This window comes from Mercenaria mercenaria, unplaced genomic scaffold (assembly GCF_021730395.1).
Source record: "Mercenaria mercenaria strain notata unplaced genomic scaffold, MADL_Memer_1 contig_4958, whole genome shotgun sequence".
NCBI lineage: Eukaryota > Metazoa > Mollusca > Bivalvia > Venerida > Veneridae > Mercenaria > Mercenaria mercenaria.
The window spans coordinates 40,131-67,370 of NW_026463229.1; the positions used below are offsets into that span (position 1 = coordinate 40,131).

At 36.7% G+C, this 27,240-nt stretch overlaps 1 protein-coding gene across 1 annotated transcript; it reads left to right on the forward strand.

The window, feature by feature from the left end:
- Positions 1-489: 489 nt before the first annotated feature.
- LOC123528602 (WASH complex subunit 1-like) lies at positions 490-26,879 on the forward strand. The gene is made up of 4 exons (XM_053535628.1): positions 490-550; positions 22,129-22,679; positions 23,321-23,532; positions 25,724-26,879. Exons 2-4 carry the CDS (start codon positions 22,153-22,155, stop codon positions 25,984-25,986), a joined length of 1,002 nt encoding a protein of 333 aa, XP_053391603.1. The 5' UTR covers positions 490-550; positions 22,129-22,152; the 3' UTR covers positions 25,987-26,879.
- The last annotated feature ends 361 nt before the right edge of the window (positions 26,880-27,240 follow it).

Below are 27,240 nucleotides of genomic sequence, written 5' to 3' on the forward strand. Positions count from 1 at the left end.
ATTAGTAGTTGACAGTCGGGTAATGTGACACATGTAAGACAAAAACCTAGTTCCCCAAGTAAAAGTACTTTGTATACTCTATTTTGAATGTGGATACATTCTAACTTCTCTGGGTACGTTTTGACATTATCACGTGGGTACATTTTGGTTTGGGTTCGTTTTGACCAGCACCCTTCCAAAGGATGGCTAAGCATGCAGTATTTGCATTGGCTATACTTTGCTGAAAGCTGAAGAATTGATTACTCACTCTATTATTCCACGAAACGGTATAAGCCTTCACAGTTAAAGTGTTGAGCTGTGTAATGATTTTACGCTACTTAGTGATTAGGAACCCTGTTAGCTCATGTTGGAGAGCACTTTACTTGCAAGCAGATGGTCGTGGGTTCGAGTCCTACACTGGGTGCTTCGTGGCTCCAGTCTGATTTAGTGGTATTAAGCCTACAAACTCCCGGGTCCGGGTTTCGGGTTTTAGTCAAATCGCGCTTTGTGGCCTGCGTCATCAAATTTTGAGTACACATATGGGGTGGAAAAATTTGCAAATTTTGAGGAAGTAGGCATTAAATATTACCGTTTTACTAAGTTTTAGAAGATTGCATTGACTAATTTTGTAACTGTTTGGTTGGAAATGGTTGTTTCGTCGGTTTTCAATAAAGTGTTTATTGTCATTTTTAACTTGGACTCATTCCTGTGAAATTTAAGTTACAAAAAGGTCACATGATGGGTGATACACTAATTGGGCTCTTACTGTGTACCCGGTTATCGGCCGTTATACCGATTTTTACTTGATTTTAGTTGATGGGTTCGTGATTGTTACACCAAAATGCACCATGATTTTCGATTGGGATACAGATAACTCGCCAATAGCGGGTCACTATCTAAACTTTTAGCATATAGTGAAAAATGTATAGACTTTCATGATATCTAAACCTACTAACACTTAAAACAATTGCTCACATTTATATCAATGTTTGATTTATTTGAATCATTCTTTTATGTCTGATGTTATGATGAAATATTTATGCCTGTCTGATTCACCAATAGGGGGTCACTTTTGCCAATAGGGGGTCACCTAGTTTATCATATTTTCTATCCATTTAAAATAGTCTTTTTCTGACAAAACATGACTGTGGTATTAGAAATAAACATTTCAACAGAATATAATGAGAGACAGTATGTTTACATTTCAAACAGGAGATATTAAGTCAAAGAATATAGCACTACCCAGCAAACACACGACGTCGCAAAGACGTCTTTTTATAGTTGTTTTGGGGTCGCGACGTCGGTGACCAGAATCAGACGTTGTTCCAACGACTTTACACCGACCAAAGTCCGACGTCGCTATCCCGACGTTGTTCCAACGGCTTTACAGCGACCAAATCCGACGTCGCTAATTCCGACGTTGTCCAACGGCTTTACACAGCGACCAAAATCCGACATCGCTATTCCGACGTTGTAAAAACGTTGGAACAACGTCATTAGATCTACTGAAACTTTAAAACTATTTCAAGCTGCAAAAATAATTTCATTGCGTGAATACTTTATTGCATATTTGTCGTTTAGCGCTATTCGTCATGTCGTGAGGTTAGTAACATTAACCATCTAACATTAACTCGAAAGAGTTCCGTCCCATGATTTCCGACATGTGTTCGAAATTGACCAATCAAAAACAGGTCTAGCTCACGTGCCTTTTTGCCCTCGTTCATGTTGTTGATCGGAGTTTTGAAAATTCGTGGAAGTATTTAAAAAGCGCCCTGTATCAGATTATATGTCAAATCATGGCTTCTCCACCTGTAAGTATGTTGTTAGTTTTTACAGCAGTTATTTTTTGTCATGACGTTTTTAAAACTGTTGAAGTTATAGCTATAACTTATATTGTCATATATTTTCGCGGTAGGCCTATTACCGGTAATTTGTATGTTGACATTGTTGTGCTGCATGAGGATAAATTAATAATTATGCATTTTAGGCTAGAAATGGACTTACTTAAAATATCTTGCATGCGATGAAGATCAGACTGTCAACATTGCAGTCTTTTTACTGTTTACAGTGCAAAAATGTTTAGATAGACTTTCCATAAATTATAAAGGTTTTGACAAAGGGTTTTAGTTTATAAATTCACGTATGCTTAGTGTCTAACAGTACATGCCATTTGTATGTTGATATCTGTCACCAAACAGCATTACTTGTTGGAAGCGGCTAGGGTGTGGTAGTCAAACTAATTTTATGCGGGTCCATGATATAGGACTAGACTAGAATGGTGTTTGTAAACAAATCCGTTGTAGTTTCTATTTTTAGAACTGATAAGACAGTGAGCGGCTAAACGTCCATGTTTTTTTTTTGTAAACAGTGATTGTTTTTCTAACTGCATCAATATTCTTAAAACACAGATATCTATCAATATTTTTTTTATCAATTCTGATCAAAATTCTATCAAGCCACCAAAAGTCGTATATGAAAAAAGTCCCTGCCCATCCCCCCTCTCGCATAATAACGTGCAATGCATTCACACGCCATCCACCAAACAACAAGAAAATTTAACAGAAGTGCCATCCATTATCTAAAGGCAACAGAAATATAGCCGAACTATGCTTACTTGTCGCTGTCACCATATTGACTAACATAAAATCAACAGTTTTTACATTTTGTTTGTAGTCAAAGCCATTGCATGACGTCACATGTTTTAGAGATTTCCTGAAAGAAATCGTGCCAAATAAGTTTAGACATGTTGAGACAGCGACAGTCAAGTTATCACACTGTCCCGAAACATCCTGTTACGTTGTATTTTGGACATCTCCATATAATATAATTTATTATACTGCTTCACATTCGTTGATGCCTGATGATTCTCTTCAGAAGTAACATAAATAGTCCAACTAATTTGATGCGATCCTAGGAAATGTTGGGATAAATTCTTTTCATATGGGCAGTATCCCCACTTGCGTCAAAAACACTCGAAAAGGCCAAAATAGTTGAAGCAATTTCCGATGAAATTTCATCGCTGCCATACGCTTTACATGCTATAGGTTTAAATGCCGATTAATTTCAAACATATAGTCTTAAATTCAAATAAACTTACATGTATTGAACGGGGATTCAATTTCTCAATGATTTAATGCCAAAATTATAAATAATATCCAAAATTACTTATTTTCTGGTGATTTAAATGTATGTATGTACTGTACACGATTAAAGTTTACTGTGTCTCTACATGCAAATATGCGAAAACGCAAAACCAATAACTTACATGACTGTGTACTGTGATTTATATTCCATTATTTGGTCCTTCAAAGTTTTGACGTTTAGATTGCCCGTCACAAATATAAAAACATCTGAACGCGAATTATTTTGACTAGTAACATATATGCCTCGTTCAGAAAACCTAGGATCTGTTTTACAAAGACTTTGGTATGTCTGAGTTTAGTCAGGCATACAGTTTTCATTAACCTTTACCCTGCTAAGTATTCTAAAATGAACTGATCCATCGTTCAGTTTGACAGTACCATCTTTTTTTCGAAGGGGTGTTCACTGAAAATTTACTGACTGAATAGCGAACAGTGCAGACCATGATCTGCCTGCACAGATGTGCAGGCTGATCTTGGTCTGCACTGGTCGCAAAGGCAGAATCACTTGTTGCAAGTAGGCTAAAGTTAACCGTAAACTAGTTGTGAAACTGATTCAAGTTGTTTACATCTAAAATGCAAGACAGTAAATTCTCAAAATTTATTTTATGCATGGGTGTACTACTGTTGTGTGTGCTTAAAATGTAGATATTACAAGTAGCTCTAATTTGAAATTTTTTGCTAGTTGACAGGTTTCCGTGTTGTCTGCTGTTGGAAGAACATCTATGAGGGACTAGTGAATAGAAACTTTATCTTCTGCTTATATACAACACTTACTCATGGGCCAGTGGCACAATTTCTAGCTGTACAAGGATATCATGGATGTTGATAAGTAAGTAATATTGGAATAAAGTTTCCATAAATTTATTACCTGTTTTTTACTTCCTCTTGAATAAAATATGCGTGAACTTAACTGAAACACATCTGAATCGTGTTTCACAAGCATTTTGTGCATGTTTTAAATTTAGAAGAATACTTTAAAGAGAATGAAAAATGATAATTATGCAAGAGTGTATTTGTCTTGTGTCAAGTTATTGTTGAACCCACTTACGGTGAGCTCGATATAGATCGCCACTTTCGATGTATGTGCTTGTGTCTGTCTGATTTGTCCGGACTATAACTTTACATGCATGAACCAATCTTGTTTATATTTGGTATGAATGTTTACCTAAGTGAGAAGGTGTGCCATGCGTAAACCCCATGTTCCTGTCTCAAAGGTCAAGGTCACAGTTAAGAGGCCTACGGTCATACTGAAGTTTTGTCCAGAGCAGTTCTTCTTCATGCATGGTGGATTTTGATGTAACTTGGCATGAATGTTTACCATTATGAGACGGAGTGTCCGTGCGCAAGAACCAGGTCCCTAGGTCCAAGGTCCACTTGACAGCTGGCGGGCTCAACACTCTGCTACCTTGGCATACTTGTCTTATGATTTAATTTTTAGTGATATAGATTCAAATTGTACCTTTTTTATTAACTTTTTATCACCAATCATTCGTTTCACAGGTTGATGACAATGAAACTAATGACCATGTTAACATCAGAGAAAAAGCAAACTGGGAGAAGAAAGGACAACATTGTTTTCGATCTTGAAGGGTAAATATTTAAGAAATGATATTGATCATACTTACGTGAGAATGGTGTTAGTAAGAATAGAAATTCTAGCATTTGAATGAACCCGTCCAATGTATTCAGGGCTCCAGAAATTTTGAAAACTCAGTATGTCCGAAATGAATTCACAACATCGGCGCTAACCCACCCACTGTATTACCGTATAAACTTGTGATAAAGTAAAGAAATTAGTATGTCATGCATTAAAAATGATACACCGTCACCTTACCATACATTTAAAATTTATACATAATTCTAATATGTGTGATCATCTTCTAGTTTTTAACAAACGTTTAAGTTTACATGTGTGTTAAAATGTATATTTTCAGCCTGCGTAGACATAGGACCAGGAAGGGGAGCTAGAGTGGAGAAGTGCCTGTGACTGATATAATGCACTATCAGATAGAAATCCAGTTCAAAAGGAAATCTGAAATAGTGAAATAGCAGAAATCATGACTTACATACTGTGTAATCTGCTCTAAAACAAACATTTGAATTTAAAATGTGTTAAATGCAAAACAGTTCTACTTACAAAATGAATCTTTCAGTAAATTCTAAATGCAGCTGAAAAGTGATATACATGAAATGTGTGAAAACAGTGCAAGTTAAGTTTGATTTTTTGTTGTATACAAAACTGAAGAACTTGTATCCAATTCATTTTCTGGATGCAGTGTTATTGGAATTTTTTTCAGATAATTTAAAATTCTACAAGGTGAAGATATTTCAAATAGTATCTGGAGAAAAAAAGTTTGCACAATGAATTGTTTTTCAAAAATTTGCAGTTGTTTGTTTCATTGTTTTGCCAGTCCATTACACTTAAACTTTACTTATTTATTCTTAATATTTTTGTGAATGGATTAGATTACTCATTCACAAGGCAAAATCAAGAATTTGTTGGTTAAGGTTAATGTTGTCTCAAGCTAAGTGATGGGCAGACTTTATCCATTTGTAGTGATTTTGAGAATAATTAAAATAATTTGTCACATAAATCAATATTAAATGACCTGGCTGAAAGTTATATATGAAAAAAAATGTAATTTTGTTTAGATTGTTCTACATAGAACTTTTTTGCAAGATTTTTATATAAAATCATTTTCGGAAACTGCATAAAAGACGCCACAATTGGACCTTATAACTTTACTATTTGAACTATAAGAATAGCTATCCTACTCGATACGGCATCAGCTTTGCGTCACACCTTGGTTAAGTTTTGGTACCAGTTTACATTTTGGCAAAACCTTCAGGATAAAGGTTTGAAACTTATCAACACTTGTATCATCACCATATCCAATTTTAGGCAAGGGCACATAACTCTATCAAGACTTTTGCTGAAATTAGGGTACCTTTTATTTCCTACTAGTTCATATTTGTGTGAACTGTTTGACATATGACATTGAAACTTTTATCACTTTATTATTATTATACCATAGTCTGTATCTGTAGGTAAAGTACATAACTCTTACAAGTATTTGGCTAAATTAGACTCTTTTTGGACTTGGAAATTGGTACAATTTCTTACCAGTCCATGTTTTTGTGAAAACTGTTTGATGTGTGGCTTTGAAACTTTGAACACTTGTTTATTATATGATCGCCATCTGTAAGTAAGTGCTCATAACTCTGTCAACTATTTTGGCTGAATTATGGCCTTTTTGTACTTAGAAATTGGTTCAGTTTGCGTACAAGTACGTGTTTGTCAAAACTATTTGACATATGGCTTTGAAACACTACTTACTTACTATCATGATTTCCATCTGTAGGCAAGAGCAGATAACTCTGTCAACGAGTTTGGATAAATTATGGTCTTTTTGGAGTTGGAAATGGTTCAGTCAAACTTATTGGAATGATTAAGCAAGATATTCCATTAAATAAACAATAAATCTTGTGCAGAATGTAGTATACTAAATTTGAAATATTGCAGAAAATTTACTTTCCTGTTGCATTTTTACCAATATCTAAATTTTATTCTCAACCGTTTTAGATCACATTTCTGTGTTAAATACACATTCCTCGCTAAACTTTTTGAAAGGAAGATGTTGAAAAATTTCACCCAAAAGCTGGGTGAGTAACTTTAAGATTTTAGCTAGACTGTACAAACTATATGCAGAGCTATCCTACTTGTTTTCTGTCAGCATCTAAGATCAGATTTCACAGACCGAAGTGTGGTATCGAACCAGTATTTCTTGAATTATTTAAAGGAATTTTAGGCAGTTTCACTCATTTATGGCTGTTTATTCAATGCTTTTTGTTCAAACAATAAAGTAATTGTGTAGGGATAACGCATGTTTTTCGTGCTACAACATCTCCAGAATCCCGAGGGATTGGTTGGTACCCAAGCCAGGTACCAATGATTCCCGAGGGATTCTGTAGATGTTATAAACACGAAAATACATGCGCTAACGCTATTCTGGCATAAAACGCAAAACCAGTAAATGAATATATTGTCCCTCAACGTCATTAAATTCCCATGAAATGCGCGGTAAAGTTTGTTTTATCACGTTCACGTCATTTCCTTTTGAATTATTCGTTTTGGGGCCGTAATACTTTTACGCTTTGCCACGGAACGCGCATAAATAAAAAGGTGTATACAACAGCATGTGAGCGCGAGAATCTCTCTGTTAATACACGTTTTCTCTCCTGTTAAGACACCCCCGAAAAGTGACAATAACTGCAGTTTTATGCTAGAATTCAATAATGTTTCTTCACTTAGTATCAAGTTTTAAAATAGTTAAACATGCTGCTTCTATGACAGCTCTTGTTTTTATATGCTATGACACTTTATTACATTCAAGCAAAATGGTTGCCCATTTCCACAAGTGTTTATCATTGTATTCATTGATGAAATATTTTGTTAAAAAGCTATTGAATAGTCGATTGACTGTTGCTGTCCTTGAACAGCTCTTTTACAGATTACAGCATCAACAAATTTATTTTTGATTGAATGGTATATGTACTTTTTAATAAAACATTTCAGTTGAATCATATTTAGTATGTTTTCTACAGACCCAGTATGTTATGATACGTAATTGTGACTATTCTATTATTCAGTACACTTTTGTTTAAAACCATAGACTGTTGGGTTTTTTTTGTGCATTTAGACGAAACAACATTGAGAAAAGATGTCATTCAAATGTAAAAAATACATCTTTCCAAAGTTGTGAAAAATATGTAGTTCTAACACTGCAGAAGACGTCAAAACACCTTTCACAAGCAAAGAAAAAACTACGTCTTTCAAACGTTGTGAAAAAGACTCTTTCCAAGGTGGCAAAAAAGTACGTCAACGCACCTTTCATTATCAACCAAAAAACAACGTTGTCCAACGTTGTGAAAAAGACGTCTTTCCAACGTTGTGAAAAAGACGTCAACACACCTTTCATTATCAACCAAATAACAACGTCTTTCCAACGTTGTGGACAAGACGTCTTTCCAACGTTGCAAAAAAGACGTCTTTCCAACGTTGTGACAAGACGTCAACGCACCTTTCATTATCAACCAAAAAACAACGTTGTTACAACGTCAGGAAAAGACGTCATAACAACGTTGTAACAACGTGGTGTGTTTGCTGGGTAGTTTTCACAGTTGTGTTTCTATGCATAATTAGCACCACCTATATCTAAAACTAAAATCAAAATATTGATTCAGAGAATCTTATTCATTTATCTAGATTTGCCAGTTCAAACCAGTACAACATCAAATCAACCTTTGATTTCAGTGCTCCAGCTAGGATTAAAAAAGGGCAGGGTGCTGGCAATGAGAAAGTCACTTCTGTCTTCTAGGGGGCGGGGGTTCCGGGGGCATCCCCCCACCAATAAAATTGTAACTTGTGCATGCATTAGGGGCATTTTAACATACACTTTAGACAAGGAATTTTGCATACTTTTAGCATTATATTAGGCACACTTTAGGCATGGTATTAGGCATACTTTGTGCTTTGATAGGCTCAGTTTGTCATCTCTTACATACTTAGAATGCTGTTGCTCGTATTTTACTTGGCAGTTCCAGAAATTTTTGAAATACAGGCGAGAAATGATGGCCTCAGGTGCATTTTTAGGTCATACATTTCGAGGTATTGCAGGGATATGTTACTCTCCTCTTAATTGGGTGGTCAGGGGGCTCTCCCCTGGAAAATTTTGAAATACAGGTAATAAAAGGTGGCCTCTGCTGCGTTTCTGGGTCTAAAGTTTGAGAAAAAAAATACTCTTGTCAAAATAGTAGAGTGCATTTTTGATGAGTTTGTCGCTTTTCAGCCAGCTGGGGTGGGGGGGGGGGGGGGGGGGGGGGCACAGGCCCCCTTGGCCTGGCCCTGAATCCAGGCCTGTTCTTTGTAATTTTTTATTTAATAACAATATCTGTGTGTTAAAGAAATAAAAGCTTGAAATCACTTCTGTAGCTAGCATAACATTTAATAACTTTTGTTTTGTTTAGACCCATATTACTTGTTAAAATTTCAGAACACATCTCCATGTACTTGATCTTTATAAATTTATATGTGTAACATACAGAAGATAAAGTTAAAACTTTCACTTAAATAAATGAAATAAGGCAAAGTTTTTAGCTTACAACAGACTAGATGCCAGTTTAGCACTTCTAATAGAACGTATTCCGGGTATCCAAAATTTTATATCCGGGTATTGTTACACTTTTAATTAAACTCATTTTTAAACACTATTTTTGAAAAATTATTATGATGCAGACAGTTAAACAGCAGTTTACAGTATCTGACATTAAAGTTTACAGTGACCTTATGTCTTATTAACCTTATTTCAAAGAAATATTCACGAAAAATCGGCAATTTTATACAGCAGACGACGATCTACTTTCGATTTCAAAAACTTTTAAAATGATCAAGGTAAAAAAATTTCCTATTTAAATTTGATTGTGGTCGATTTTTATCAATTAGATTTAAATGTCTGTTGTCTGGACTTAAGTTTTAATTGTGTATGAACGGACATTAACGTCCGCGACCGAAAACGAAAGTACAGTTTGACAAGCGGCGCGAAAATGAAGATAATTTTCAGACTGGTTGGATAATTGTTTTAACACTAAGCTTCAGTGATTTTAATGCTGGTGTAGCAGACTAAATCGGGCCGATCACAGCAGGTAATTGTTTGCCAATTATGTCAATGCCCCCCGGCGTGTATCACTCGATAAAAAGGTGTAATAAAGCAGTTTATTATAACCACTGAGGCAAAAAAGGGAAGATTGGCTAAAAAGAAAATGAATGGTTGTAAAACGGGCAGGGTGCCTGGCGGGGCAACCGGGCGGAACGAATTTCGGAACGGGCGATGCGCCCTGCTAAAAATTGCTAGCTGGAGCACTGAATTTGTATTTTTAAGCAAAATAAACAACCTTTTGATTATCCCTGAAATGGGTGATTCTCTATTGGCTGAATGGCCGCCTCTGTTTGATGGCACTTTTTTTCATCGAAGTCAATCTAAAATTCATAATCATATTATGCCCATGAAAGTGTGCATTTCACTCTTCAAAATGGTACCAAATTTGTGTGGTTTTATCTAAGAAATTGTGAGGTATGCTCAAAAATATTCTACTTTGAAGAATTCAAGAGTGCTAAAATCCAAGTCAGGAAGCATGGTTGCAAGAGTTATCTACTCATGGAACTCAAACTCATTAGATTAGATCCATCTTCTTTTGTCTAATAATTGCTAAATGATAAGTTTATATAACTGGATACTTAAACATTGTATACTCTAATATGTTTAAGAGAGATTCACATTTTATTTTCAAGTGACCCGCTATTGGCAGTGATTCTCTATTGGCGAGTTGACTGTATTCAGAACGTCGCGTATCTGTAACACTAAATAGACTAATAGATTGATGTGTGCGCAACTACTAGGGCCCCTAGTTCTATAATTTATAAATAAAGGTCTGACTTCAATATTTTACGATTTTGACATTTCATATAGTCCGACGTTTTATCGAAATTATAAATTTCCCTTTACAGCGTTCCGCAAAATATCTTGCGGAAGGTTTTACAAGTTCACGGTGGAAGTGACTGAAAAGTGATAACTAAATACCAACAACCGACAAAGAAACCTATTTTACACACCAATTGAACATACTGTCTTACTGAAAATATTGAAGATCTGTCCCCACTCTCAAAGTGAAATTTACATCCATGCACTTTCGCAACACAACACGAAACTGTCAAATCTTCTTTATTATAAAGAATGATTTTAGACGAAAAAATAGTCTCACGGTCGGCTTTGGAAAAAAATGCGGCCGGTTACTAACGTATTGTCTATGTAGTATGCATATGTTTATAATCGATGGGTGTAACCAGCATTTATTATGCCCCCCTTTGAAAAAGGAGGGGTATATTGTTTTGCAGATGTCGGTCGGTCAGTCGGTCGGAATGTAGACCAATCCATTTCCGGATGATAACTCAAGAACGCTTGGGCCTAGGATCATGAAAGTTGATAGGGAGGTTGGTCATCACCAGCAGATGACCCCTATTGATTTTGAGGTCTGTATGTCAAAGGTCAAGGTCACAGTGACCCTGAATAGTAAAACGGTTTCCGGATGATAACTCAAGAACACTTGGGCCTAGGATCATGAAAGTTGATAGGGAGGTTGGTGATGACCAGCAGATGACCCCTATTGATTTTGAGGTCAGTATGTTAAAGGCAGTGTCCGACAAATCAATTGCCCGGAGCCCGCAGGCTACCAGAAATTTTCGTCGGGCTACCAAAAAAATACTGGCGGAAGCCCGCCGGGCAACCATAAATTTGAAGCATCAGTAGCCCGGTAATTGTATATTTTACAAAACTCCCCAACAAAATCATCAACATCCGGTCGTTTACTCGATTGTAACTTACAATAAACAACTTTCCATGTGTACTGATTAACGGGTCGTAAACCGTCCTATTAGTTTAACCCCGCCCATTTATCGATAATTTCAACGGTGGCTGCAGAAGCAGTCTCCGCCTACGAATATCAAATATGCAAACTATCGTGGACTGGTATCCGCTCGAGTAATCAAAGTCGACCGATTTAACAATAGTTAATTATGACCGATGTACCAGTCAAAATCTCTAAATTCAATCGGATCCTCTCGTACATTACCGACGACTGTATGATAGGTACCATGCTTTCACTGCTTCGACAGTTCAAAGGCTGGGAACCAGCGTAAAATGAGTCATTAGTAACATGTGCGAAAAACACGTAAAACATAAAAACTGTCAATTTACTACACGAGTCTTTTTTATAATGCCTATTTCTTTGGTCAATACCATTTCATGATTATGTGAACATTTAACTAGAGATTATAGAATGTTTATAGAATGTACAAGTACTCAAGTTGATCTCAATATTGACACAGGTGGCAGTATCATTGATTGGTCACCCCTTCCCCACCCTAAGACCCCTGATACCACCCTGAAAAAAATTGCAGGGTTGTATCAGGGGTCTTTTAGGGTGGGGATATTAAGGAACACCTGAGAATGTCAGAATTTTTTTCCGGGTTGTATCAGGGGTCTTAGGGTGGGGAAGGGGTGACCAATCAATGATACTGCCACCTGTGAATATTGACAGTGACTTGCAATTTAAATACATTTTGTGAACATCTAATTCGTCACCTCAACACAACAAAGTCATATCTTACTATAAATTTATAATAAGATACGACTTTGTTGCGTTTAGGTGACGAATTTGTGATTACTGGTATAGAAAGTATAAATACTCAAGTTGATCTCAATACTGACAGAAATTTACAATTTTAATATTTTAAGACTTAAGTTGTAAACTAAGAGATACTTGTGTGAAAATGTTTCTTAATAAGATGTTGTATTAACTTCAACTTGTACTTCTATATTATGATTAAAGAGAATGAAATGTTTATCTTTGTGTTTTTAGATTTCTGTTATTAACAAAATATTGTTAAAGACCAATCTTATTCTCACATCTCAGTAAGTCGGGTACAGATAGAGCAAGTTAGTACTTTCATCGTTAATTTTCTGGGCAACTACAAGAAAATGCTGGGCTACCAGAAAAAAATTCTGGTAGCCCAGTGGGCTACCAGTAAAATTATAAATTTGTCGGACACTGAAAGGTCAAGGTCACAGTGACCCTGAACAGTAAAACGGTTTCCGGACGATAACTCAAGAACACTTGGGCCTAGGATCATGAAAGTTGATAGGGAGGTTGGTAATGACCAGCAGATGACCCCTATTGATTTTGAGGTCAGTATGTTAAAGGTCAAGGTCACAGTGACCCTGAACAGTAAAACGGTTTCCGGATGATAACTCAAGAACGCTTGAGCCTAGGATCATGAAAGTTGATAGGGAGGTTGGTAATGACCAGCAGATGACCCCTATTGATTTTGAGGTCAGTATGTTAAAGGTCAAGGTCACAGTGACCCTGAACAGTAAAACGGTTTCCGGATGATAACTCAAGAACACTTGGGCCTAGGATCATGAAAGTTGATAGGGAGGTTGGTAATGACCAGCAGATGACCCCTATTGATTTTGAGGTCAGTATGTCAAAGGTCAAGGTCACAGTGACCAGGAACAGTAAAATGGTTTCCAGGCAATAACTCAAGAACGCTTGGGCCTAGTGTCAGGAAAATTGATAGTTAGGTTGGCCATGACCAGCAGATGACCCCTATTGATTTTGAGGTCAATAGGTCAAAGGTCAAGGTTACATTGGCCAGGAACAGTTAAATGGTTTCTGATCTTCTTGTCCAAAACCATAGGGCCTAGGGCTTTGATATTTGGTATGTAGCAAAATCTAGTGGTCCTCTACCAAGATTGTTCAGATTATTTCCCTGGGGTCAAATATGGCCCCACCCCTAGGGTCACATGGTTTATATAGACTTATATAGGAAAAAACTTTGAAAAACCTCTTGTCCAAAACCACAGGGCCTAGGGCTTTGATATTTTGTATATGACATCATCTAGTGGTCCTCTGCTAAGATTATTCAAATTATTCCCCTAGGGTCAAATATGGCTCCGCCCTGGGGGTCACATGGTTTACATATACTTATATAGGGAAAAACTTTGAAAATCTTCTTGTCCAAACCACAAAGACTATGGCTTTGGTAATTTGTAATGTAGCATCATTTAGTGGTTCTCTACCAAGTTTGTTCAAGTTATCCCTCTCGGGTCAAATATGGCCCCGCCCCAGAGGTCATATGGTTCATATAGACTTATACAGGGAAAAACTTAGAATCTTCATGTCCATAACTTACATCATTCAAATTTGGACCACATGTATAGTTTTGAGTGGCAAGATGAACCTTGACATGAGTTGACCTTGATCTTGACCTAGTGATCTACTTTCACATTTCTGTACCTACAGCCTTCAAATTTGGATCACATGCATAGGTTTGTGTACTGAAAAAAACTTTGACCTTGTTATTGACCTAGTGACCTACTTTCACATTTTTGAAGGTACAGGCTTCAAATTTGGACCACATGCATAGTTTTTTGTTCCAAAATAAAATTTGACCTTGATTTTGACCTAGTGACCTACTTTCACATTTCTCAAGCTACAGCCTTCAAATTTGAACCTCAAGCATAGTTTTGTGTACTGAAATGAACTTTGATCTTGAGATTGACCAAGTGACCTACTTTCACATTTCTGAAGGTACAGGCTTCAAATTTTGGACCACTTGCATAGTTTTGTGTTCCGAAATGGAATTTGACCTTGATTTTGACCTAGTGACCTACTTTCACATTTCTCAAGCTAGAGCCTCCAAATTTGAAGCACACGCATAGTTCTGTCTACCGAAATGAACTTTACCTTGAAATTGATCTAGTGACCTGCTTTCACATTTCTCAAGCCACCGCTTTCAATTTTGGACCACATACACATTGTTTTATACCTAAATGAAATTTGACCTTGAGCTAGTCTTGAAATTTGGAACATTCAAAAATGGCTCAGTGGATGGCGCCAAGATCAATCTGTAACCTCTTGTTAGGTTAATAGGTTAAAGGTCAAGGTCAGATTAAACCAGAATGGTAGAACTTTTGTTTACAGTGAGCATATAATTTCTGTTCCTTGTGCAATTACTGAATGCATCAAGGGGGGCATTTTGTGTTCGACGAGCTCTTGTTGGTTTTACTTTAATTAAAAGTTATTTCAATAAATGAGCCGTGCCATGAGAAAACCAACATAGTGGGTTTGCGACCAGCATGGATCCAGACCAGCCTGCGCATCCGCGCAGTCTGGTCAGGATCCATGCTGTTCGCTAACAGTTTCTCTAATTCCAATAGGCATTGAAAGCGAACAGTATGGATCCTGACCAGACTGCGCAGATGCGCAGGCTGGTCTGGATCCATGCTGGTCGCACACCCACAGGCCGTTTTTATGCTGATTTTAGGGCCGAAATTCGACCCCATTCCCCAATCTAAAAAGTATACTTTTTTCCCCACCTTGGCCAAAAATTCCCCATGCAAAAAAATGAAATTAGTTTTGATTTTCAGTCCTGATTTTAACAACTTTTCAGCAAATATATTCCTCCAAACAATGATTTCGCGACGTAAATTTCCCCTCCAAAAGGGACCTGGTACCCTTCCCCAAATTTACAAAAAAAGGGCTGACCCACTATGTTGGTTTTCTCATGGTACGGCTCAAATTATTAGTTCATATCAAAGCAGTTTGAAAGGCTAGTCCACGTGTATTCGGCGGTACCCATGCATTAAATAATGGCCGCAGATTTTTCACTAGTGCCGTAGGCTAAACGTATTTTTCGTCTAAGCATGTATAATTGATTCTATATATTTATTCAGTGTTGTATTGTTCATGATAATTCATTAAATTATGCTAGAAGAATCTGTGTAATGTGTCAGGGAAGTGATTGGAGGTGCAGTTTTAGTTACAGTAAACCAATATATCACGTGTTTGAGAGTTTTCCTACATTACACTTCAATAAAATAATGTCGAAATCTGTGCTATGCAAACGGCTGTCATTCGATTAAACTTGACACAGGGACATGTTGAACGTACAAATATTAAAAGGCGCCCTGTGCAAGTTTAATGTTATTGAACTACTAGGGCCCCGACTAATCCAGTCAAAAACTCAAACTTTCCTAAAGTGGTCATAACGTCATCTTTTCTTGCACATATGCATATCTTCAATAACAGCCCTTTTTTTATGCCGTTTTGGGGCCGAAATTCGGCCCCATTCCCCAGGCAAAATAATATACTTTTATCCCCAACTGCACTAAAAAATTCCCCAATTGCAAGTCGTTTTTATCAGCGAAAATTTCCACCACCACCACCGATTGATTAATAGGTCTGAATGTACATGCGTTCTAAACACCGCTTCTAAAAACTTCGCAATCGGAACATCTCAGATATGTTAGCGTCGGTCATCGGGGATTTCCCTTTCCAGAATTTTCCGATTCGCGGATATTTTATCTACAACAATCCGGTTCGCGGATATATTTATCTAATAACAAGCCGATTCGCGGAAGTAATGAACGTAAAATCTGGAAATATTAAATATTGTTAAGTCGAAGGGCTCACAAATAATATGCGCATTTCAGTCAAGGCGAAGATTTCAATCACGTTCATTTCAGTCTACCGTAAACATTTCGGTCCGCCCAACATTTCACTCCCGTTTGTTAAATTTCAGTGAAGAAAGTTTGAGATACAAATGAACTAAAGCAGTTCGTTTGGTTCTTTCACGTGCCCAATGTAAAGTGCCCAATGTAAAGCATTGATACACAGGGATGTATAATTATTTAAAGCACCTCCCAAGAGCTTCGAAACAAAGTGCTAATCATACCTTTAGGTGGTATTACATGTATGGAATAGATTGTAAATTGAGATTTATATATAATGCAATTAAAAGCATTTAAAAAGCTTTTTAAAAGTCATAAAATAAAAAAGGACAACTCTATTTTTGATAAATGACCTTATATTAAGTTTGAAATACAAAGGTCAAAAATAAAGAACTAAAATAATAATGCTTTATAAACATCTAAGTAGTGAAAAATGCCCATTAAAGGGAGATAATTCAAAAATTGCAAACTATTAAAGGAATAATTTCATACATTGAGCAATTACTTTAGCTTTGAAATTGTTCTTGAAAAATGATTTAAACACTTTAATGAGAAGATTAAAAACTATTTTTGATTCAATGTGATATTAGGATGAAATGGTTCAAGGGCAAATTGCTTGCTTAAAGTATAAAATGAAATGAAATAGAGATTTTAAAAAAATAATGGCTTCTAACTAATTCTGGCACTTTAGTGTATGAAATGGTCCCAAGATTTTGCAATTGGCTTAAGTCATGGCTAAAAGTGTGAAAGAGCCTGGGGAGGCCTTGATCTTACTCAATCTGTGTTTTTGGTTTTTCCCCTTCTGAAAGGACCCGCCACCCTTCCCCAAAACCATAAAAAAAGGGCTGAATTAACTCGTTCTTCTCGTACTATAACCAGGTCCCAGAAAAGTCACAAATTAGCTATATAGCTAAATCTAGCTATATATAGCTAGAAATAGCTATAAAACAAATAACAATTGTTCAAAATATGTGTACTGGTACTGATAACAAACTCGGACAGATGATAAAGTCAACCACCTTCGAATTATTCGATTGCAATAATTGGTTATTTATATAATTGAACACCCCATCTAATAGCAATCACTTACAACACCAACTGGTGTAAACTAAAACAAAATTGGTAAATGTTCTGTATAAATAAATGACTTACATTTATCTGTTTAAAAAATATTTATCCAAAATTACCGGGGAAGAGGATGTTTTTTGTACATGATCACTGTCAACACATAAAGGCCTGACATTGGGTCACTTTTCATTACTTAATCTGGAATGACTGTTGCAGCATTTTTGGGAAACTTTCAATATAATACTATGGATAAAATTTTGTAAATGACAAAGTGGTCGAATTTATCATCAGTCAACGTTTGTACATTCCCCATTTTACATACCCCTTTCAGGGCCTCACTTCATGTAAGTTTGCTTTTTATACGCCCGTTTGAAAAACGGGACGTATTATGGGAACGCCCCTGGCGGGTGGATCCCCTGGCGGGTGGATTTGGGCGGGCGGCGTCCACAGATCTTGTCCGGAGCATATCTTCTACATGCATGGAGGGATTTTGATGAAACTTGGCACAGTTGTTAACCATCATGAGACGGAGTGTCATGCGCAAGAACCAGGTCCCTAGGTCTAAGGTCAAGGTCACACTTAGAGGTCAAAGGTCAAATTCAAATATGACTTTGTCCGGAGCATATCTTCTTCATGCATAGAGGGATTTTGATGAAAGTTGGCACAATTGTTTATCATCATGAGACGGAGTGTCATGCGCAAGAACCAGGTCCCTAGGTCTAAGGTCAAGGTCACACTTAGAGGTCAAAGGATACAAGAATGAAAAACTTTGTCCGGAGCATATCTTCTTCATGCATAGAGGGATTTTGATGAAAGTTGGCACAATTGTTCATCATCATGAGACGGAGTGCCATGCGCAAGAACCAGGTCCCTAGGTCTAAGGTCAAGGTCACACTTAGAGGTCAAAGGATACAAGAATGAAAACTTTGTCCGGAGCATTTCTTCTTCATGCATGGAGGGATTTTGATATAACTTGGCACAAATGTTCACCACCACAAGACGGAGTGTCAAGCGCAAGAACCAGGTCCCTAGGTCTTAGGTCAAGGTCACACTTAGAGGCCAAAGGTCAGATACAAGAATGACTGTCCGGAGCATTTCTTCTTCATGCATAGAGGGATTTTGATGTAACTTGGCACAATTATACACCATCATGAGACGAAGTGTCATGCGCAGTTCCCTTCTTTAGAATTACTTCCCTTTGTTGTTACTATAAATAGCTTATATTGTAACTTTTTCATTACTAGACGTGGGGAAAAATCGAGACCACATTTCTGTAGTACAACATGCATGTTACATCCAATTTTGAGGTGTATTTTGACCAATCTCTACCTGGTAAGGATTTTTGTGTGGACTTACAATTTTTTTTTTTTTTTTTTTTTTTTTTTTTTTTTTTTTTAAAGATTAACTTCCCTTAGTTGTTACTATAAATAACTTATATTGTAACTTTTTTATAATTGACAGTAGGGAAAAACCAAGACCCAGGCCTGGGATCTTTCAGGACTGGTCCTGATTTCAGGCTTTAGAATGCCAGAATTTTCCTATATAACTCTATTGAAAATGGGGGTTTCAGGCTTGAGATTGTAGATTTTCAGGCTTTTGATTTCTGACTGAATCCCAGGCCTGACTTTTCTGTGGTACAACATAGTTGTTACTTTCTAATTTTAGGTGTATTTTAAGGTATCTCTACCTGGTAAGGAGTTTTTTTGTGGACTTAGAAAAACAAAAGAATTACAATGATTACTAAACAACTATAAAATTAAAATTACATCTGCAAATACAGGTGCTAGAGTAAAGAAATTTGCTGTGGCGGGCGTATATTGTGACATTCTGGCACTCTTGTTAAATATAAATTTAAATTATGTCAATTTTTCAGCAAATGTTAAGTTTTATTTTGATACCAATTTAAATAACAATTTGCAGAAATAAAAAAGTTACAGGTAAAAATTAGACCTCATTTTCTGTTCGAGTTTTTATCATCAGTACCAGTATATTAAATATAAAATAATTGTTATCACACATTAAACCGGAATACACCTAAAAACCGGAATACACCGGAATACACTTTGCATAACCAGAATACACCTGTATTTTTTAATTTAAAGGTATTTTTGAAGTGTTTTTGATATAATTCAATCATATTTATCATAAATAATTAACATATGAAAGGAAAATCACGCAAAATGATTTTATACGAGATTGAAGTTCGGCGACCGCGCCGGAAATTTTCGTAACCGTAATACACCCTTATTTCATTAATAAATGGTATTTTTGTAGGGGCTATTGCAGAAAACATTCGAGTATAATATAAATAATTAGTTTACAAAAGGAAAATGAAATACTTTAACACAAAATGATTTTATACGAGATTGAAATTCGGCGAGCTTACGGAAATGTTGTACGCTTACGTCGCTATGACTAAGATACCAGAATGTTGATTATTGGAAATTGTTTAATAGTTTCTTCACATTTCATTTAAAAAATATTTATTTATGGTTTTACATGTATGATTTAGCTATATAGCTAATTTGTGACTTTTCTGGGACCTGATAACAGGTCCACATTCCCATTCACTCTAAAACCTGCATAATTCACGTATAAATAAACATTTGCACATGTAAAAATCAGACAGAAAATACACTGTTCCTTCGTAATGAAGTGAAAATTTGGACTGTTGACTAGTATTTGCACAGTGTCAACATATTGAATTTAAACGCCTATATGGCATAATTTAAGCTCTGCCTACTTCAGGTACCTGCGAGTTTTTTCCAAGAACGGTGAAAGTGAATCAAATTATCAGTAAAACTAGATGCTGATTGTAATAGGCCAATCAAAACAATCAATAAGATCACTGATGTTGATAACACAAGTTTGAAAATTATGCAAAAAACTGGACAAAGCTGAACACCTAATAAATTAGGCTACTTGTCTTGTTTAGTCAATGGCAAAGTAACTGTTCTGTTTCCTTTCTAAACTGATCGTCTGTTGCTTCTGGCCTCCCGAATATACCTCATGAATGCAATTACCAGTATTCATATTCTTACAGTTGATAATCTTTATATACTAAGGTGAGGATCCATGTTTTTCGCTTTCAAAGCCTATTGCAATAAGAGAATCTGTTAGCGAACAGCATGGATCCTGACCATCTGACATCTGAATCCGTGCTGGTAGCAAATGCACTATGTTGGTTTTCTCATGGCGCAGCTCAGGTAGTGAATAATGACAATAACCAAATTCAGTTTGGTTACTTCTCTGTATGTGATTTCGGTATTTCCTAACGGGTATGAAAATTCACGCAATTGTGACCAAGTACATGTTTGTTAAAGTAAAAGTAGGAAGTGAAAAATATGTAACTACACAGAAATTGCAGAATGTGATTACACGACTACTACCTTAAATGATGGCATAACCCTGTAGATATCATATGATATTCCTAAGAGTTGAACAGCAACATTAACACTGATACTTAAAAGAAAACTGTCCTGTCATATAATTAGGTCAAATCTAAAAGTGAAAAGCAATTGGTTTTTAGTATATATCTACTTGTTCCATGTGCTATTCTTTCCTGAACTTTTAATAATTTTAATGGTTTCTGTTCATATTGATCAAAGACGAGCAGTTTTTTGTCGAGCCCGCTTGCGGAGTGAAGACATAGTTGTCCAAATGGCTGTTCGATGTATGTGCATGCGTCCATGCGTGCGTCCATGCGTGCGTCCATCCGGATTTGTTTGTCCGGACCATAACTTTGACATGCATGGAGCAATCTTGTTTATATTTGGCATGAATGTTAACCTCAATGAGACGGAGTGTCATGCGCAAATCCCAGGTTCCTATCTCAAAGGTCAAGGTAACACTTAGAGGTCAAAGGTCAAATTCAATAATGACTGTCCGGAGCATTTCTTCTTCATGCATGGAGGGATTTTGATGTAACTTGGCACAATTGTTCACCATCATGAGACGGAGTGTCATGCGCAAGAATCAGGTCCCTAGGTCTAAGGTCAAGGTCACACTTAGAGGTCAAAGGATACAAGAATGACAACTTTGTCCGGAGCATTTCTTCTTCATGCATGGAGGGATTTTGATGTAACTTGGCACAAATGTTCACCACGATGAGACAGAGTGTCATGCGCAAGAACCAGGTCTAAGGTCAAGGTCACACTTAGAGGTCAAAGGTCAGATACAAGAATGACTTTGTCCGGAGCATGTCTTTTTCATGCATAGAGGGATTTTGATGTAACTTGGCACAATTTGTTCACCATCATGAGATGGAGTGTCATGAGTAAGAACCTAATTACTTCCCTTTTTTGTTACTATAAATAGGTTATATTGTAACTTTTTTTATTACTGGTCGAAGGGAAAAATGAAGACCATTTTTCTGTAGTACAACATGCATGTTACATCCAATTTTGAGGTGTATTTTGACCTATCTCTACTGGAAAGGATTTTTGTATGGACTTAGAATTTTTTTTTTTTTTTAAGATTTACTTCCCTTTGTTGTTACTACAAATAACTTATATTGTAACTTTTTGTAATCTTTTTTTTTTTATTTGGCATAAATGTTTGCCACAATGAGGCAGAGTGTCGTGTGCAACTCCCAGTCCTTTTGACAGCTGACGGGCTCGACATGTTGCCCGTGGGCATCTAGTTTTTAATAAAATAAATACATGTACAGTACAGTAGTTTAAAAAAGAATTCTGCATGGGGTTTGATTGGTTAAATCATTTTAGTTATGGCAGTTTGATTTGTTGTTGTATTTTTTGGTACAGGGTAAAGAACAATTTGATGAATATCTATGTGCTGTTTGTTCTTTTCAGGCTAGCCATAACATACTATACCAAATGCCAATTATGAGCAGCCAGCCATTTAACATACCCGGGATTCCCGAGGATCTACGTCGTGATGAAACAGTTCACCAGATTGTTGATTCCCTAGAGTACCTGGACAAGATCGCCAATGAAATCTTCACTAGGATTCACACACGCGTCTCAAATAACCAGGCCCATTTGCAGAAAATAAATGACAGAGTAAGCCTTGCTGAGGCGAAAATTAGTAAAATAAGCGGAAGTAAGAAAGCAACTAATGTGTTCGCATCTGCAAAGTATCCCGCACAAGACACTACAGAATTTTACGAAACTGTATTTAAACCAGATGCTAAGTTGAGAAGTCCGAAGAGACAGAGTTACCATGTTCAGGATAAGCATAAAGTGGTAGATGAGACAGTTTTAAAAGATAAGCTCCAGTACTATCATGTTAAAGGAGGCAGGAAGAAAAAGTCAGGCGCAGATCGTGGAGAGGGTTTAGGCGGTTTGCCGAAGGAAATACCATCTGTCAGTGCCTTACTACTATTTAATACATCTGAAAATCCGTAAGTTAAAAGTTTTTCCTATATTTCTTATCATTACGTTTATAGTTTTTATAATACAGCCTCTTAAAATTGATCTGAAGTTCATGTTTTTTGGTGACTTTTTGTTGGTGTTTTTTTTTTTTACAGAGTCTGACAATGTTAATGCAGGTAATAAATTGTTTTAAAGCTTACTGTTTCTGAAGGAAAAGAAAAATACAAAAATATAAAGGTAAAAGAAAACATATTTAGGCTGAATGACACAAAGGATCATGTAGTACAGAGTATTTACATACAATGTATTTATGCTTGACTCTAGCTAAACCCTGGCAGTGGCAAGAATGTTAGTCAAAACACGTTGATGCATCCATTTTTGTTGTTTCATATAGATGTATATGTTTCTTGGGATTTTTTTTTTCATGTTTATGCTAAATAAGGATCTTACTATAGTAGAGATCATCTTTTTGTCATTCTTTATGATGTTTTTAGAGGAGTTTTTCCCCTTGCACAGCACTCTATAATGTTGCACACTTTCCTTCCATGATGTTTTATGCAATACAGGTATATTCATATATATTACTAGTTTGCTACCTTGCATTTGCTCCAGATTTTCCTTAAAAGATTTAGGATTTTGTGTAGTTAGGAATTTTATGTATCTGTTACAGATACAAGAAATATGTTATAAAGGATCCACTAGGTGTGGTCACAAAGACTCGTACAGCTTTAGAAGAGGAGGACTCTGGCATGGCAGAGGCCCCAAACACGATCAAAACTAATGAAGAGTTACAGCGTTTACAAGCAGATAATTATTTCTACGTGCCGGGAATTGGAGACGTCCCAGAACTAGATTTGCCAATTGCACTGCCAAATCTGTTAGGTAAGCAATGCTACGATGTACACAAATTTTATGTTAATGGGAAAAAGGTAGGAGGTGAACTTCATGAAATGTTAGTTTATATTCTACACTTAATGTGTACCCATTCTCAGAATCATTTTAAATATTCTCACACTTAGATACCAGATCAACTGTAATGTCACAGTCATACCAAAACTTAAAGGCACTGAACTGGCAGATCGTACTGCAACAACAACAAAAAAGAGAACATTTTTAGCGGAGTGACAAGGTGAGCTTTTGTGATCGCACTTTGTCCGTCGTCCGTTGTCTGTCTGTGAACTTTTACTTTAAACAACATCTCCTCATAAACAGCCTGGCCATTTTCATCCAAACTTCACAGGAATGTTCCTTGGGTGAAGCTCTACAAAAATTGTTCAAAGAATTTAATTCCATGCAGAACTCTGGTTGCCATGGCAACCGAAAGGAAAATTTAAAAAAATCTTCTTGCCCAAAACCACAGGGCCTAGGGCTTTGATATCTGATGTGTAGCATCATCTAGTGGTCCTCTACCAAAATTGTTCAAATTATCCCTCTAGGGTCAAATATGGCCCCGCCCTGGGGGTCACATGGTTTATATAGACTTTTATAGGGAAAACTTTGAAAATCTCCTTGTACAATACCACATGGCCTAGGGCTTTGATATTTGGTATGTAGCATCATCTGGTGGTCCTCTACCAAGATTGTTCGAATTATCCCCCTAGGGTCAAATATGGCCCCGCCCCGTGGGTCACATGGTTTATATAGTCTTATATAGGGAAAACTTTGAAAATCTTCTTGTACAAAACCACATGGCCTAGGGCTTTGATATTTGATATGTAGCATCATCTAGTGGTCCTCTACCAAGATTGTTCAAATTATCCCCCTAGGGTCAAATATGGCCCCGCCCCGGGGGTCCCAAGTATTACATAGACTTATATAGGAAAAAAAGTTTAAAACTCTTCTTGTCTGAAACCACAACGCTTGGACCTTTAATAATGGTTTGTAGCATTGTCTTATGGTCCTCAACCAAAATTGTTCAAATTGTACCCCTTGGGTGAAAAGAGGCCCTGCCCGTGGGGTCCCAAGTTTAATATAGACTTGTATAGGAAAAAGCTTTAAAAATCTTCTTGTTTGAAACCATACGACCTAGGCTTTTGACATTTGGTATGATGCATTGTCTAGTAGTCCTCTTCCAAAATTGTTCAAATTATGCCTCTGGGGTTAAAAGAGGCCCGCCCTGGGGTCACTTAGTTATTATGTGAGTTATGTAGGAAAAATACTTAAAAAATCATCTGATCCTATTTCCAAGACTGTTTAATTATAATTACCTGATGACCCCAAGTAATACGATGTCACTTGACTGTGACCTTGACCTACTTTCTTGAAATTTTTATGACATACACAATTTTGCACACAAATCGTAAAACTGAATTTCATTGACCATGAATGTGACCTACTGACCTTCTTAATATTTTATCATCAGTTTGACGTTTGAAACATGTAGCTCATATTACTCAGGTGAGTGATCCAGGGTCATCATGACCCTCTTGTTAGATATCAGAAGCTTATTGCTATGTTTCGTAAGAAGACTTTAAAACTTATATTTTAATGACTGTTAGGTACATATTCTGCATGGTGTATTAGTCAGGAATGCTGGAAAAGTTTTTAAAGCCACAGCGACCCGGGTTCGATTCCGGACTCGGGCATGTTTTATTTTCTTGACTTGGCATTTTTAACTCAGTTTAGAAACAAAAACTCAAGTGCAAGATATGACCAAACTTCAATTTTAAAGACAGATCATTTTTAGCCAAATTCTGGAGGTCAGTGCCTTTCAGGTAGTTTCACATGTTTCATAAATTGGAAGCTATTGTCTTTCCAAAGATTAAATCTCCTAACAAAAATTAATCCCAGTAATATAATAATAAAATCTATTATATTCAACGTGTTGTGAAATTTACTATCCATGAGGAGTAATTTTCAAGAGTTTCATGGTTATTTCATTTCATGAAATTAAAGACAATTAATTAAAATTCTAATCTGTTTTATTTTCCAAACTTGAATGAAGTCCATGTATAGTAGCCTTTATTGGCAAAAGTCTCCAAATGTCATTCCCACAAAATAGAATTCTCCAGCTGTAGTGATGCCATTAATTCTGAGTATACATGTTGTTTTTACAGTATGATGTCTGTTTCAGGTGTGGCAGATGATATTACCTTCAGTGCGGACCAAGACAGTTCCATCGCGCCAACAGTGATGGGTAGTCACATGCCAGAACTGCCTACAGTAGTACCAACATCTGAGCCTCTGCCAGCTGGCCCTGCCACAGAGGGTGGTCCACCACCCCCACCAGCAGGGCCTCCTCCGCCGGAACCACCACCACCACCGCCTCCGACTGGTGCACCCCCTCCACCACCACCTCCTCCAGGTTTGTATAGCGTTTCAAAAAGTTTAATTTAACATTGTTGCAAAAATTTTATGCTCCTGAAGGGTGAGCATATAGTTGCCGCTTTGTCCGTCCGTCCATCACATTTTTGTCCGGAGTAAACTTGAAGAAAAGTATTAATGGCATTTGATTGAAACTAAGCATAATCATTGAGACAAAGTGCAGTGTCAAAGAATCATAACTCTACCTTACCTAGTTTTTGAATTATCTCCCTTTATCAAATAAGGCTTGTCCGGAGCATTACTTGAAAAGTATTATTGGCATTTCATTGAAACTTCACAAAATGATAGAGGCCTTTGTCAGGAGGTGCAGTGTCAAAGAACCATAACTCTACTTTACCTAGTTTTTGAATTATCTCCCTTTATTATACAAAATAAGGCTTGTCCGGAGTATAACTTGAAAAGTATTAATGGCATTTGATTGAAACTTCACATAGTCATAGAGGCCATTTAGGGGTTACATTCTACCAATTCAGTTCCTTCTTTATTTCATATAAACAATAAAATATTCAGACCTCATTTTCAGCACTTTAGAGCATTTCAGTGATATGAAAACCATATATGGTCATTTAGTATGACATGTCTTCTTATCAGAAATAGAAAAATATTGACATGTTATGTACATATTAGAAAAATAATCTGTTCTTCAAACCTGGAGGAGGTGGACGGATAGCTCAGTGGTTTGCACACTGGCCTTCCAATCCTGAGGTCGGGGGTTCGATCCCCGGCAGCTACTCGGGAATTTTCAGAAACGCTTTTCAGTGTTTCCCACCCAACTAGAGGTGTACTGGTCAGGAACCCAGGCAATCCTTGCTTGTATCAGTGCTATACACTGGGCACGTTAAAGAACCAGGCTGTCTATTCGCAACGAGCTAGGCTAAGTTAGCCGGACAAGCCTGTATCTGATTTCTGATTTCTCTGTCGTGGGGGCTTTGTCTCGCTCTGTGTCTGTACTAGTAGAGGATGAATTATGCACCCTGTGTGGCTGCATTTGAACTATGTAAAGCGCCTTTGAACGTGAAATTGATCATAAAAAGGGCGCTATATAAATCTGGTATAATAATAATAATAATAATAATTCTGAGAAACATCACCCTCTAAAAATGCTCCCATGAAAATAGCCGTTTAGCAATTACATGTATGTAGACATTTTCTCAAAGAATAAAACTTATTCCTGGAAATTCACAATGAAAGTGGTCTAGATCTTTTCTCAGTACAGTAAGCAATAAAACTAAGCCAAAAATATAACTGTCACATCCTCATATGACT